We start from the raw sequence: 14,357 nt of genomic DNA, 5'->3' as shown, positions 1-14,357 counted from the left end.
TGTGTTAATTGTATCTTAAATATTGTTTTAGGAAAATGCTGGTATGAAAGTGACCCTGAGATAGAGTGACTCATCCCCTTCACCTAATCGAAACCGAATTTAAACTCAAGAAATACACTGAATACCTCTGCCAGTCTTTGAAACCTGCTTCTTTTCCTGTAGATGCTTTCTATAGGCACTGCAAGACCTCTGATGGTTTCGTAGTAGTGAGGCACGCAAGAACACGGAATAGCAACCTTGGCAACTGTGGCTGCCATCTCCGTGAAGCTTGGTTATATGGTCATCTACAAAACACGTTTAAACCAATAGTATAAAAATGGTATATAATACATGCGATAGAGTTATCCTCATGAGGAGTGATACAGCAGAGTATTATTTCACTTTTGTGGCAGATATCTATGCGTGTGCTGGGAGATTTTGCACATGTACCCTAAAGGGGTACGCATGACAATATATTAAAATAATGTATACCGTGGATTACATAAACATTTTTATTAATCTCGAGCATACCCGGAAGCTTGGAGTTATCATTAACACGTTGCTTTCAGTGATGCGTAACTGACACGATATTTACTCTATGGAAGACATGTGAACGAGCCAATAAAACATTTTCAGCATACACCAAACTTATTTGTTACAAAGCAAAAGTTTGATTATCATATTCCAAAAACATAAAAACATTTATAAACATTTCACGCCATGGTGTTTGCTGATATATTGCTACTCATGCACTTATCTGCTGTCAAAGGACCCTGATGATATTCAATGAATGATATCAAAGTGCTTTGTACTCTTATTTTTCCGTTTTATAGCGGTGGAGCTCATGAAAACCAATTCACGTATGAAAACAAAAAGAAAATGTTTCCTCATCATTAAAACCGAAAAATAATAAATAAGATATGTTGATTTAAGGCTCATACAGTCAGCACTGCCTCTACTACCATTTCTATCCATGCACTGCGAGTCTTTCAAACAGTGAAGGCCACAGCTCAATTTACCTGTTTTAACAACCTGTTTTCTCAAATAAAAGCTATGTGATAATAAAAACCTCTTTTTATAGAATAATTACTTTGTTAAGTTAGTTTATTACTTATAACATAGCTTGCCATAATTAGTTTTTACATAGTTTTCAATCCAGTTATGTCTTGACATACGAGCTTAATCCATTCTGAGACTGATTTCCTACATAAAAGCACTAAGTACAAATTAATCCGTTACCACACTATAAAAAACACAACCTAAACAGGATATTACAGTGGAAAAATGTGCTTTTACTTGCTGTGATTCAGTAACTTCAATACATATTTAGTTGTTATGATCTGCAATAAAATTTAACATCACTATGTACACTATCGAATGGAGTTTTTACCTTCTAGACAGATGTTGTTGAAAACGGCCGCCTGAGAGACTTGAGAGCAACAGATTCGGTACATTAAACTTTTGTGACCCGATGTAATAAAAACTTTGAGTTTAACTTCAATAAATTTAGCATGCTAAACACGCACTTGAAGAAAAGTTTTAATCTTTTACAAAACTTACTTAAATTTTAGCGTTGTATTTTTTAGCATTTATTTCTGGCTGAGCACTTTTTGCCTCGCGTTCACTATAACTTTTAGCAAACCTTTTAAAAACTGTTTTCAAACTGATTCGAGTACATCACATACTTGGCCATATGGTGGCCATCGACAACCAGCTCATGTCTTAAGGATTACTCGTATATCAAGGAAGAAACTTGCTCGAAACTCAGCTCGTATCTCGAGTTTCTCGCATGGTAAGAGTCGTAAGTAGAAGCACAACTGTAACGTATTTTAGTGCTATATATAAATACCTTAAGTACTTATCATCAAGTTTCTGTCGCTGTAGAATAAATACCCTATAGGATGAATATATTTGCGGAGTTAAGTTTCGCAAAATCACTTTTTTCATGCATATTCGTGGACTAATTTACTCGCGGATGAACGCAATCACTCTCTATTAAGAGTCAACTCTATTGCAGCTAGCAATAGAGTTAACCCTTCGCATGCGTACACCGCGTGTTTCGGTTTCTATTTATCTGACAACTATGAGTCGATCATGCTAAGCTATAAATTTCTTGCTGCGCCCAGAGGTTTTCACGAATATTCATCACCTTGGAGGCCTTTGATGAACCGACCTGAAACTTGTGGCAAGTAATGATTCTTTCAAAACCTTTTACCAAATTAATAATTTTACTTTGGTTCTTTGGTAAAACGCAATACAGTATTTTTTTCCATCCTTACCGCTTCGTTATTCATTTTAGTGCGAGAGAGGAGCCCAATAATCTGCACGACCCATTTTCAATAAAGCTAATAAACGCAGACTGCTCAACAGTTGGTCATCTACCCCGTGAAATAAGTAGAGTAAGCAGCTTTTTCATCATACGCGGAGGCACAATGACTGCAAGTGTGGTGGATGTCATTCCTAGAATATCACCAATCATTCAGGGAGGTCTTGAAATCGAGGTAGAAGTGACGGTAGCTGCTAACGAGGAGAATATGTTTTTTAAAAGGAACAATGCCTTTACGATCAAAAATTTTTGGCCAACTGGCTGAACGTTGCAATAGTAAGCCACGAGGAGAGTTCTGATGATAACTGCCTTACCAGCCATGTAGTGGCGAGAGAATCGCCTTCAACATCTACCCAAGACAGTGACGCTATTACCAAAATAACTAGTCGGGGAGCACCATTACCCGCTAGTATTTACTTATCGAGAGTAGCAGTTTAATTTTATTGCCAGGCAATCGCCATAAGGGCCAAACTGTTTTTATTCACTCCATTCATTGTTTGCAAAATTTAATTTGTATTTGAAATATGGTATTTGTACACTCATGTTTGTAATTAATTATAATATATTTATACATAAGCTAATTCATAAGCTAAGCATAATTCATGCTAAGCTATAAATTTTTGGCTTCATCCAAAGGTTTTCATGAATGTTCGGAGGCCTTTGGTGAACCAACAACTTGTGGTAAGTTGAGTTTTTTGAACGTAAAGAACTGCAGCATTTTTTTTTCGATGAAGATGCTGTGCCGAATTCCGAATAACTTCTGACAAACTTGAATAATTTTGTAAAGAAGTGTGATGCATTGGCAATGGGGTTAACTTAAATCTCCGGCAATGATTTTAAAAAAAATCTGAAACTCGGCTATGTTTACTACTTCTACCTCGCGACTAGTTTTTAATTTGCGACAGTAGTTATTCTCCCTTGTATTTAACAATAGAACTAATTATTCACGAAATTTAATAATTCGCGGAATCGCCTGTTTGCGAAATCGCGAGTTATTAAATCCATCGAATATTTTCATCCTGTAGGGTAACCAAAATACATTGGACTCTTACAAGAATCTTTGCTCCCTCAACCATGTTTTTAACACAAGATATAAATCTGACAATCTAACTTAGTATGTCGAAGTTTGACGCCATCCGACTACGGCACACCCTGACATCTTCAGCCTCAGCAAGCAGTGGAAACGTTCGCTACCTACACCAGTTTGCTCCAATCTTAAATCTTGCATCAATATATAAAAGATGCCTACCAAGCTGGGTAAACGTAGGAAAGTTCTTAGTGCAGAAGGGACAAGTCATCATCTCACCAGCCTTCATATCACTGTGTGTACTGTGTACATGACTGACTAACAATGAGCTTGAAACAAAAGCCATCGTACACTGTGAACACTTCCAACCTGGCTTTCCTCGTCCATTATTGCTTGACGCGATGCTCGATTCTGTCAGTCCTGACTCGCAGCTGCGCTCAGAGGCACTGCTGGTCAGATGACGAGCCAGAGAATCTGAAGGAGGACAGTTAAGCTTTTTGTACAAGTTTCTTTTTTCTGTTTATGTAATGAGCAGTTATGCACACAGATAACTTAAGCTAAGCAATTAGGCAGCGAGAGATGGCAACCACAGAGTGATTATTTTAAAGTCAGCTTTGCATGCCTGTGTAAGTTCCTTGAACACAATGTCAAGATTTTATTTATACAAAATATACTGTAAACTTATAGCGCAAGAAAGTGTTTTTAATTAGGTTCTATGCATTTTTGCATCATGTAATGGTGCTAATCTGGGTGAGCTTGACAGTAAAATTTAAAAAAAAGGTTGTGTTGCAAGAAATGACAGCATTGACAAAAATAACTTTACCATAGGAGCATTTGAGCTCACTAAATGTTGCCAAGTCAATTAAGGAGATTTGATTAGTTGAACTAAAAAGAAGCCAGAGCAGGGCCATAAATTGTACAACGGATTGACCTCATCCGGCCCAAGTTCTTGCCTAATCATAGTAACATCGAGAACCTTTTCCGGCAAAGGTTTGTATGTAGTGTATTCTACAGTGTTCGATACGGTTGATGGCGTAACGTAAACTCAATGTCACAACATAGAACAGCAAAAAGCAAATTTTTAGCTTGCGAGTCTACTACATTGAAAACTATAAACATAAACCAACTCATTGTTTCTCAGAGCTTATATACATGTAGGTGAGGATTATCGGTTGTATCTTTGATTTAGCAGCAGCATTGTTTATTTTGATAAAAAGCAAGCGAGTTTAGAGGATTTTCTTAGAATATTTACAAACTATAATTTTTACATCAATTGGCTCACAAATTATGGACTGCTCTTAAGTCTGTTTCAGCGGTGAGCATGTTTCAGCGCGGTGAGAAGACAAGACAAATATTCATTTACTCCTTTTTTGTATCAAGTCAAAACGCTTTTAGTTTTTAACCTTCTGTCATTAGCTACATCAAGTGAACCAATGCTTTTATTAGTGTTCCCTACAATAACAATAATATACCTTAGCTATATTGGGTTGAATATTATTAGACTGGAATGAATGGTGATACGGTTGAATTTAATGCCTACACCATTTGATTTTGTCAATCATTTAAAGGTTGACTTGCAACCAAATTCACATTACAGTTATTTGGAATCAAAAGATTCACCATGTCTTACTCTGTTGTGTTGTAGGTGCAAAAGATATGGACATGCGATTAAAAGCTCTTAAAAGCTAAAAAATAAACAGTTAATCACAGCCATCACGAAACTGGCGTAGATTGGAATCTCTTTTCAAAACGCCAAATCGCTTTCCAAAAAATGCAAGAGTGGATCTCTACAGAAGTGCTGTATTTACATGGATCAACTTTAAAAAGTAATGGAATGAATAATAAACTAACGTCAATAAGTATTCCTCTCAGTGATATACTAATTTCTTTCCGAAAGCATTGATACTCACTTTTGACAATTTTAATTTTCCTTCTCATCTGTTATAGAACCCAGTCTACATTCATTCCAATCTATTCACAAAACTTCCCCAGTGATTTTTTGTATTATAATGTGTCACACACATGCATTGTGCAATGCAGTCAGATGTGTACTTGTTAATTCTGAATATCACAAATACATGGTTGGAGCTAAATAAAGTGAGCACAATATCTACATCATTTTATCTATAAAACAGTGAAACGTCACTTCTGTTGGAGGCCAAGACTGCAATTGACACTACATAATTAGTTAGCTTTTCAAGATAAGAATATTTTTAGGTCCTGCTAATATTAGGTCTAACCGAAAGACAAACCTTAGCATAATAAATAATCATGGCAGTGTAGGGTTCATTAAAGTAGCCCTTGCGCTGCAATTAAACTAAATACATACTCACTGTATATGGTATGCTCCCTTGTTAATTTAATTATGCCTATGCAATATATCCATGAACTTGAATGGTCGGTTACAGAGAACAATATAGTAGACACCTTATATAACATAAATCGCCTTTTATCGAAATTCCTCTGAGAGTAAAGAACTTATGCACAGTTTTTGCATTGTAATTATTTATTTTTGTTATTGCATTGTATAACGCCTTACTTGAAGTAAAGCGTCAAGTCGGCACAAGTCCTCAAATTCTATTTGGATAATGAGGGCTTTGTTTAAAAAGATCAAATGAACAGCAATCAATTTTATTGCTAATCTTAAATGCTATTGTAATAATTGATCGATTCTTTTACTTATCAATATAACTACCCTTCGTTTTTTCGTGACGTCATTTTATCGTTGTCGGCAATCTTTATAGAAAATTTTATCGTTAAAAACATGAAGCTTTTGCAATGATATTTTGAAAATGATGCTTTTGTTTGCAATTTTTTTATTATAATATCAAAACACCTAAAAGTACTAGTAAATAAAAGAAAAACGATCGTTTTCTACAAATATGGCGGCTTTTTCGTGAACAAGCGCATGTGCAAACGACTTGATGACGCCAAAAAAACGATGGATTGTAATAATTGATTTGGTTCAAAAATATTTCTCCAGAATTTTGGATTGCCTACTTGAATAATCTCTTTTACAGTACCTGCATTTATACTGATAGCATTTACTGCTTTGCCGAACATCATTTGTCTGTAAAACTGTCTAAAATGCACTACAGGTGTTTATTCAAGACTGGCTTCAAATATTTCCGCAATTCCGAGAGGTTCCTTCTTCCTCCCTGTCGCCATCCAACATTCCAAAGATTCGCCATCCCAACATTCTCAGGGGGTATATTCTTAAGAACCTACCCCATGAGTCCCAATTTATACTGTCATGTATTGGGCAGTAAAAGACCAATACGCACTAACATCTATCTCAATAACTTGAGCTAGATCACAATAATAATTACTTCTGGTAGGCTAGCTATTTTCAAATTTCAAATACTTACTGCATGTGTTCTCTAGTGACAGAGGTACCTTAGGTGATGCCGGATTACTTGACAGTGATGTAGAATCTAAAATAAAGAGAATGCCATCAACATAAATAATATGCCATCAATAAAGATCAAAGAATATCACAGTGGCGGTGATCAAATGGAGAATTCAATTAGAGAATTGGCGCTCTATTTTTTAACCCTTCTCTCAGGGGATGGTAAAATAGAGATGGCGTTCAAATAGAGGAGGGAGTCATTTAGAGGTTTTACGGTAAATTGAGTTACACATCATACCTCTATCACCACCTCTACCTCCAAAACTATCTAGCACCAAGGAGGCACTCGCATTCACACACCTTAAGGTAAAGTCACAATAAAAACCTCTTTTGATAATTACTTCATTGCTTTAGTTTTACATATAACTTATAGTTTTTACAGATACAATAGATGCCCCAATACCGTAAACATTCTTTTACGTAAATTCAACTTGACAAGAAAAATTTATGCCAAGTTTTTGTATCGTTTTACATAAAAAACTTCATGCATCATAAATTGTCAAGCCAGTACAAGTTCTCAAATTTAATTTGAAGAACAAGTCCCATAATTGGCCTTAAAATATTGTTTTCTTTTTTGCTGAACTTGGGGAAAAACAACGACATATACGGATATGGCTATTATATATACTAGTACACTGGCCGCCTAGAATGTTATGAAAGACCATCATGCCTGCCTATAAAGCAAAGAGAAACATTAGCTGCGCAATTATTCAGAAATATCTAAAGGTAGTCGATTGTTGCAGGTGTTAAGAGTGTTGGTCTACCAATCTGTATGTTACGAGTTGGAGTCTCATTGAAAGTGATGTTTATCCTAACCCTTAACCCTGGCTTCAGACGGACAGACAGACAAATACCACTCTTATTATAATAAAGATATCATTTTCTTTCACTCTACTTTAAACATATGCATTTTTTTTTTGAAACACGGACCTTGCTGTGGAGAGAAAAAAGTACCTAGATTTAAATTGGCATTGAAGGTGTGCACATCCCCAACTTAAAGCAAAATTACCACAATTATGGACCCTTACAAAGTGTCTGTGATAGCAAGAACGGGAAAAGTCATCGATACAAACCAATAATATCACAGTTACTGTACAGCATGACTAAAAAAGTTAAGTTTAATTTTTTCCTTTTGAAGGGCCAAAGGAATGAGTTTAGGAAGATCTTTACAGATTAGGCTATTTACATGCAATTTACACCTCATAAAATCCCTATAACATAAACGTCGTCAAAACAGCTTATTTACGCTGTAGGGGTGTCTACTGTACTCTAATTTGTTTAAATATTTTTACATAATCTTTATGTAACGTATTAGCTGTAATGTCATGTGCTGATACCTGCAGTAATTATTAAGGAGTTATTGTAAGTTATTTAGATTGTGGAACCCAACAAATCAGTATATTCCCATAAAAACATTTATTCCAGCATATGATGGTTTTAAAATACAAAGCAGATGTCAAAACCAATGAATTTAGTATGTGGCAGCAAAATACCCATACACACTAACACCTCAATAACATAGACAATAACTTTATAATATCCCTTTCGGTAGGCCAGTTATTTTTATATTTCAAATACTTACTGCTTGTGTTCTCTAGTGGAGGAGGTAGCTTAGGTGATGCTGGATTACTTGACAATGATGTAGAAGCTAAAATAGAGAGAAACTATTAAATGGTCGCTCATTTACATTTACTAAAATTATAGAACTTTGGAAAATGGAGACACGATACAAAAGCACAGACACTATTTAAACTTAAAATATAACACCGGTTTAGCACAACTGTTGTTGGCCATGGCAATAGATAATGTGAGGCTCATGAAGCTCTATTGCAACCTCACCAATTGATACGCAAACTAATGATTGGCTTATACACCCAATGGTCAAGACATGGTTCGCAAAGCACCAGTCCTGCAAGCCTCTCTATCATGATTGTCTATGCAAAGTTTATTGCATGATCTTTCATATCGATCTCCTGTTTATGAATCACCTAAGTAAAAAAAATTTCTGCTTCTAGATTTTATTACTATCTTGTAAAATTTCAGTGTCATACATGTGGAAAGCAATCATTGACAAGTTTATTTGTAGAGAATCAGAAAGTAAGTGAACAGAAGTATTTTTGTGGATAACCATGAATTATAACACTAATTACTATATGTGATATCTCAGTTATTGCCCACAAAATCACTAAACACATCGTTCAATATAAAAACCCAGATTCTCTAATTTAAAAACCATCATTTAAACAAATGCTAAAAATGGAGTTACTGACATTTACCTGCATCTTCTGTTGGTAGACACTGTGGGTTAGGGTTTTGCTACAACAACCAAAGTATACTACTTAGTGATAAGGTGATCTCTAACAACTGACATGTCAATGCAAACTTTTCAAATCATCACATTGAAGCTAAGTTAATCTATATATAGTTATATGATTAACAAGAGCAGGCCAACTTACTGAGGAAATATATATCCTGCAGAGATACTAATAACCATGCTATCTATACAGCAGATATCATTAATACATGGAATTAGATCTCTTTAACGGTAAGGTATTGCGATGTAGCTATGCACGAGTAGAAGGAAGCTTACAATTTCGCTGCCATCCACAACCAGCCGATCCCCTGTGATTGGAAGGTTTGTGGCTGAATGGCTGCTTTCATTATTGACTTCAAGAAGATCCACACCACTTCTTACATCCTCAATGACCAGTTGTAGACCATCTAGAATAACCACGTGACAGTAAATTCATATTGTAAACAAAAGGAATATGACAGAGAAATGAATGTAATGGAACACCCAACTTCCTTTGGACAATTGTTGATGTGAATAGAGTTTGACCTAGTTGAAGTATGGTGACAGTACTCGCGATTGGAAATCTTTTCTTCCATTCCACTACTCGAGTGAGGACTAATCACAAATACAGTGGTCCTTACATTCCACTACTCGAGTGAGGACTAACCACAAATACAGTGGTCCTTCCATTCCACTACTCGAGTGAGGACTAATCACAAATACAGTGGTCCTTCCATTCCACTACTCGAGTGAGGACTAATCACAAATACAGTGGTCCTTCCATTCCACTACTCCAGTGAGGACTAATCACAAATACAGTGATCCTTCCATTCCACTACTCGAGTGAGGACTAATCACAAATACATGGATCCTTTTATTCCACTACTTGAGTGAGGACTAATCAAAAATACAGTGGTCCTTCCATTCCACTACTCCAGTGAGGACTAATCACAAATACAGCGGTCCTTCCATTCCACTACTCAAGTGAGGACTAATCACAAATACAGTGATCCTTCCATTCCACTACTAGAGTGAGGACTAATCACAAATACAGTGGTCCTTCCATTCCACTACTCGAGTGAGGACTAATCACAAATACAGTGGTCCTTCCATTCCACTACTCCAGTGAGGACTAATCACAAATACAGTGGTCCTTCCATTCCACTACTCGAGTGAGGACTAATCACAAATACAGTGGTCCTTCCATTCCACTACTCCAGTGAGGACTAATCACAAATACAGTGGTCCTTCCATTCCACTACTCGAGTGAGGACTAATAAAAAATACAGTGATCCTTCCATTCCACTACTCGAGTGAGGACTAACCACAAATACAGTGGTCCTTCCATTCCACTACTCCAGTGAGGACTAATAACAAATACAGTGATCCTTCCATTCCACTACTCCAGTGAGGACTAATAACAAATACAGTGATCCTTCCATTCCACTACTCGAGTGAGGACTAATAAAAAATACAGCGGAGTCTGAATAATTTGGACCTGGATAATTCAAACTTCTGCTTAATTCAAACATTTTATAGGTCCTTGTACCTTTATATTACTTACAATTGTAAATAGCCTGACTAATTCGAATCGACTCTGGTTAATTCGGTAACGGTGCATCTTAGGTTGGTACAACGTGCATACAACGCATGTGCAACGTACATACAAGGTACTCGTAACGCACAAACATTGTGGATACAATGCGCATACACTATTCTCACAACTCACATACAATGGTCAATAGAAAATAAATAGAATACTTTGTGTAATGTTTTAGACCTGTTTTATTAACAGACTATAAATAGAATAATAATATAATATTATTACTACTATTATTATCATTATTACACATTAATAATATTTTTTAACTGTCACTTTGTGGCGCATGCGTTGTTAATTACTTGTGTCGGCGTTGTATCCACAATGTTTGTGCGTTGCACGTGCCTTGTATGTACATTGCGCATGCGTTGTATGCGTGTTGTACAGACCTAAGATGCACTGTTACCATTTATTCAAACCAAAAAATAGTAAAAGTGTAAAAATAAACAGAGCTGAGTACATTAGTATTAGTCGCAGTCAGAGAATCTAGCGTGACTGCTGTGACATATACTCTTTAGCGATCGGGAGAGGTGGGTCAATATTATAGTTGCGCTACTGGTAAAGCTGTCTTTATTCTGTGAACATGAAAAACAATTGAAAATGGAGTCACTGAAAAAATATTATGCGTTATGACTGCATCAAACTAGAGCAATAGTGAACATTTATCTTGGATACAGAAGTGAATAATCAAAGGCTAATCAATAAATGCAGTTGCAAACTTTATTCAAAGCTTTTTCTACTTTTGCAAACATATCTTCAGAACTGAAGCAGAATTACAAAATAAAAACTAATTAGTACAAGGTTGGTATTATTAATGAAACTCATAGAGTAAAACCAAGTGAGATAACATAAAGGAAGATTCTTTCTAAATCTACAGTATTAACAGGGAGAGATAATAATAAAGATAAGATTCTTTCTGCTAGTCAAAACTCTTCTTGACTTGATGAGTAACATCAGCAGATATTCTGAAACAAACTCTGATAACACAATTCACCAACTCTTCCGTTCAATTAGTTGGACTGAAAAATTTTTGTACATTGAAATAAACGTATATGATCAATAAAACATATACATACTTTATTCAAAATGTTTGAATATTTCTATTTTCTAGTAAATCACTAATTAGATTAAAAAATACAGTATTAAATTCTATATGTAAAATTATGGGATGCATTGAGAACTCACAGAGCTTAACAGACCATCAACAGTACGTTAGTAATCTAATGTAAAATACAAGATATAGCACGGCTCTTATAATTCAAACTCTGGCTCATTTAAACTATTTGACTTGGTGCCTCAGTTTGAATAATGCAGACTCCACTGTACTACCAAAGCATAGCATGACTTGCCATGCCACAACGTCTCACTGTCATCGCAACAATCTAGGTGTTAGAAAGCCGCATTTAACAAGCTTTTTAAATGATTAGGAAGCAAATGTGATTAAAACCTTTAAAACACATTTAACAGCAGATTAGATCAAATAGCACGCAACGAACTTTCATCGACCTCATATACCAAACTTCAGTGGACTATTGTAAAAGATATAGCATGTTTGGTTTTCTGAACTGCACTTGTTCTTAGAAATTGTCCCTTAACGTGATTACTACAGTTAGCAGCGGTCTTGAAGGATTTTGTAAAGTGATTTAGCGGAAGCATGCGGACTGAGCACGGAAGATGTTGTTTGTGGTACGAAAACACAGCATGACGAATGCTCTTTAGCAAAAGAAAGCCAGCAGTGATGAAGTTTAATATTACATAGAAACCTTTGATTACCACCCACCAGGGTGATATTATAAGACAATAGCCCTATGACAATAGCAACAGGATAAGAACTGCACGCTTGTCAACAAATGTGGTTCTGTCCTACGTTGTGTTGAGATGAATTGATACTAAAGTGCTCAAACACCAATGTGTTAACTTGGTGATGAGAGCAATTTAAATGGGAATACAATTTGAAGATCTGATGTTTGGCATGATTGCCTGAATGAATGCCGACCAAGGAGCTCTGTAACTACCAATATGCATCATCTTAAACATCTCCAACCCTAAATAATGGATAGTGCAATCACAATATCAGCATTTCTCCTAATTTAACTTACTCTTGCAAAAAGGACCACTTGACAAAGCTAAGAAAAACAGTACGGGCATTTAGTATTACTAAATACAGTACAAACTAGAGCTGGGCACGAGTACTTCTTGGCCATCGAGTTCAGACTCACCTCCTTCCGTTCGAGTTTTTCAAGTATCGGGTAGCTCGTAGTGCTTGGCACGAGTACTTCTTGGCCAACGGGTTTTTCGGGTATTAGATTTTTTGATACGGATTTTATGTCTAAAATTCCCAAACATCAGACATATCTTAAAATTTACAACGTAATTATAATTCTATTCAATCTATTAATTATTTTTTACTATTTTCTATCTACCGATATTCGTGCTCGTGGCGTTAACAGGCGAGTAGATAAACAGTGCTCAGAGCGCAATAGACCGAGTTTTTGTCCACTCTACTCGACAGATTCGTGTACTAAACCCCGAACTAGCAAGATCAAAATAATCAAAATTTCTACTACCCGAGAGAAGATAAACCGCGAGTTCAACGAGTTTTACTACCCATGCCCAGCACTAGTACAAACCCATACAGAATATTGGGGCAACCTTAATCGCACATTAAACATACAATGCCTTGAAGCAACTCGAAGGCCTTTCCAGTTGGTGTAATGAAGATGCACGGAAGTAAGGCCAAATAGATTTATTCATCTCTTACAGACTCTGAGAATGAATCATTTTCAGTGGACAGAAAAGAGGAAACCGAGTTTATCATATATTTGTCAAACCAAGAATGACTTAGCTTGGTAGCAGTACCCTTGGTAGTTAGCATCTGGTGTGCACGAAGAAACCAAAGATATAGTTTATGAGTTTATTACTGTAGTTTCTATTTGCAACCACCATGTAATACTAAAAACCCTGAAAATATTCAAACAGTAACGATCCTCAGTAAAGATTTTTGTATGCTACCAAAATTTTTTCATAGCAAAAGTTTTTAGTGCTATACTGCAAAGAATTGTAATGATATGACAATGAAAAGTTTAAGTTTATAAAAACATCAGTTCATCAACGCGGAAACTGCTCATGTATCATGTTTTTTTTCAAAGCATTGATTTTGGTTTCTATCTCTCGCAATGGGGATCGAACAGAAGTGTACAGCTACTATAACAAATGTCGTGCGGTGGTGGAACACATAGCTAGTCAATCAGACTTTCATCATGCTAGAAGTCTGTGTGAGCAGTAACAGACAAATGCAAGTTGGTATGTAAAACTACCTGCTTCCAGTACCGAATGATGGTAAGTGCATTTTGTGCTGTTTATTATACGGGGTGATCTTGCTGAGATTTGAATCAGTTTGTCAACACTTGTTACAAGACATTTACAAAGGAAAACCTCTGACTATTATCAACTGCTTGAGAGAATCAATGAAGTGAGCATGGTTATGCAACAGGTGAGAAACAACAAAGTAGATTTTTGAATCTAAACACAATGGGACGATATAGATTTTCCAGACTTTGTCATGACCAGCAAAGAAATATTATAAAAAAAGTGGCATGACAACTGCATCAAATCCTACCATCATTGTCAGGTATTTTCCACTGAGTCTCAACATCTCCAGGCATGTTTACATCATTGCCATGTTTTAAGAGTAGAGCTGTTAGGGCAGTATTCACAACACCG

The 14,357-nt window shown here is 36.0% G+C and overlaps 1 protein-coding gene across 1 annotated transcript in view; it reads right to left on the bottom strand.

The window, feature by feature from the left end:
• LOC137393837 (zinc finger protein 624-like) overlaps positions 1–14,357 on the bottom strand; it is a 19,924-nt gene extending 5,567 nt beyond the window's left edge. The window contains exons 1-7 of the mRNA XM_068080546.1: positions 14,254–14,357; positions 9,332–9,462; positions 9,018–9,057; positions 8,249–8,389; positions 6,701–6,766; positions 3,555–3,806; positions 126–284 (exon numbers count right to left, since the gene is read on the bottom strand). Coding sequence (XP_067936647.1) covers positions 126–284; positions 3,555–3,806; positions 6,701–6,766; positions 8,249–8,389; positions 9,018–9,057; positions 9,332–9,462; positions 14,254–14,299 — 835 coding nt within the window. The 5' untranslated portion in view covers positions 14,300–14,357. The remainder of the gene's footprint in view (positions 1–125; positions 285–3,554; positions 3,807–6,700; positions 6,767–8,248; positions 8,390–9,017; positions 9,058–9,331; positions 9,463–14,253) is intronic.

This window comes from Watersipora subatra, chromosome 4 (assembly GCF_963576615.1).
Source record: "Watersipora subatra chromosome 4, tzWatSuba1.1, whole genome shotgun sequence".
Classification (NCBI taxonomy): Eukaryota; Metazoa; Bryozoa; class Gymnolaemata; order Cheilostomatida; family Watersiporidae; genus Watersipora; species Watersipora subatra.
Note: the sequence above shows the minus strand (reverse complement) of the source record. Positions and strands in the feature narration are given on the sequence as shown.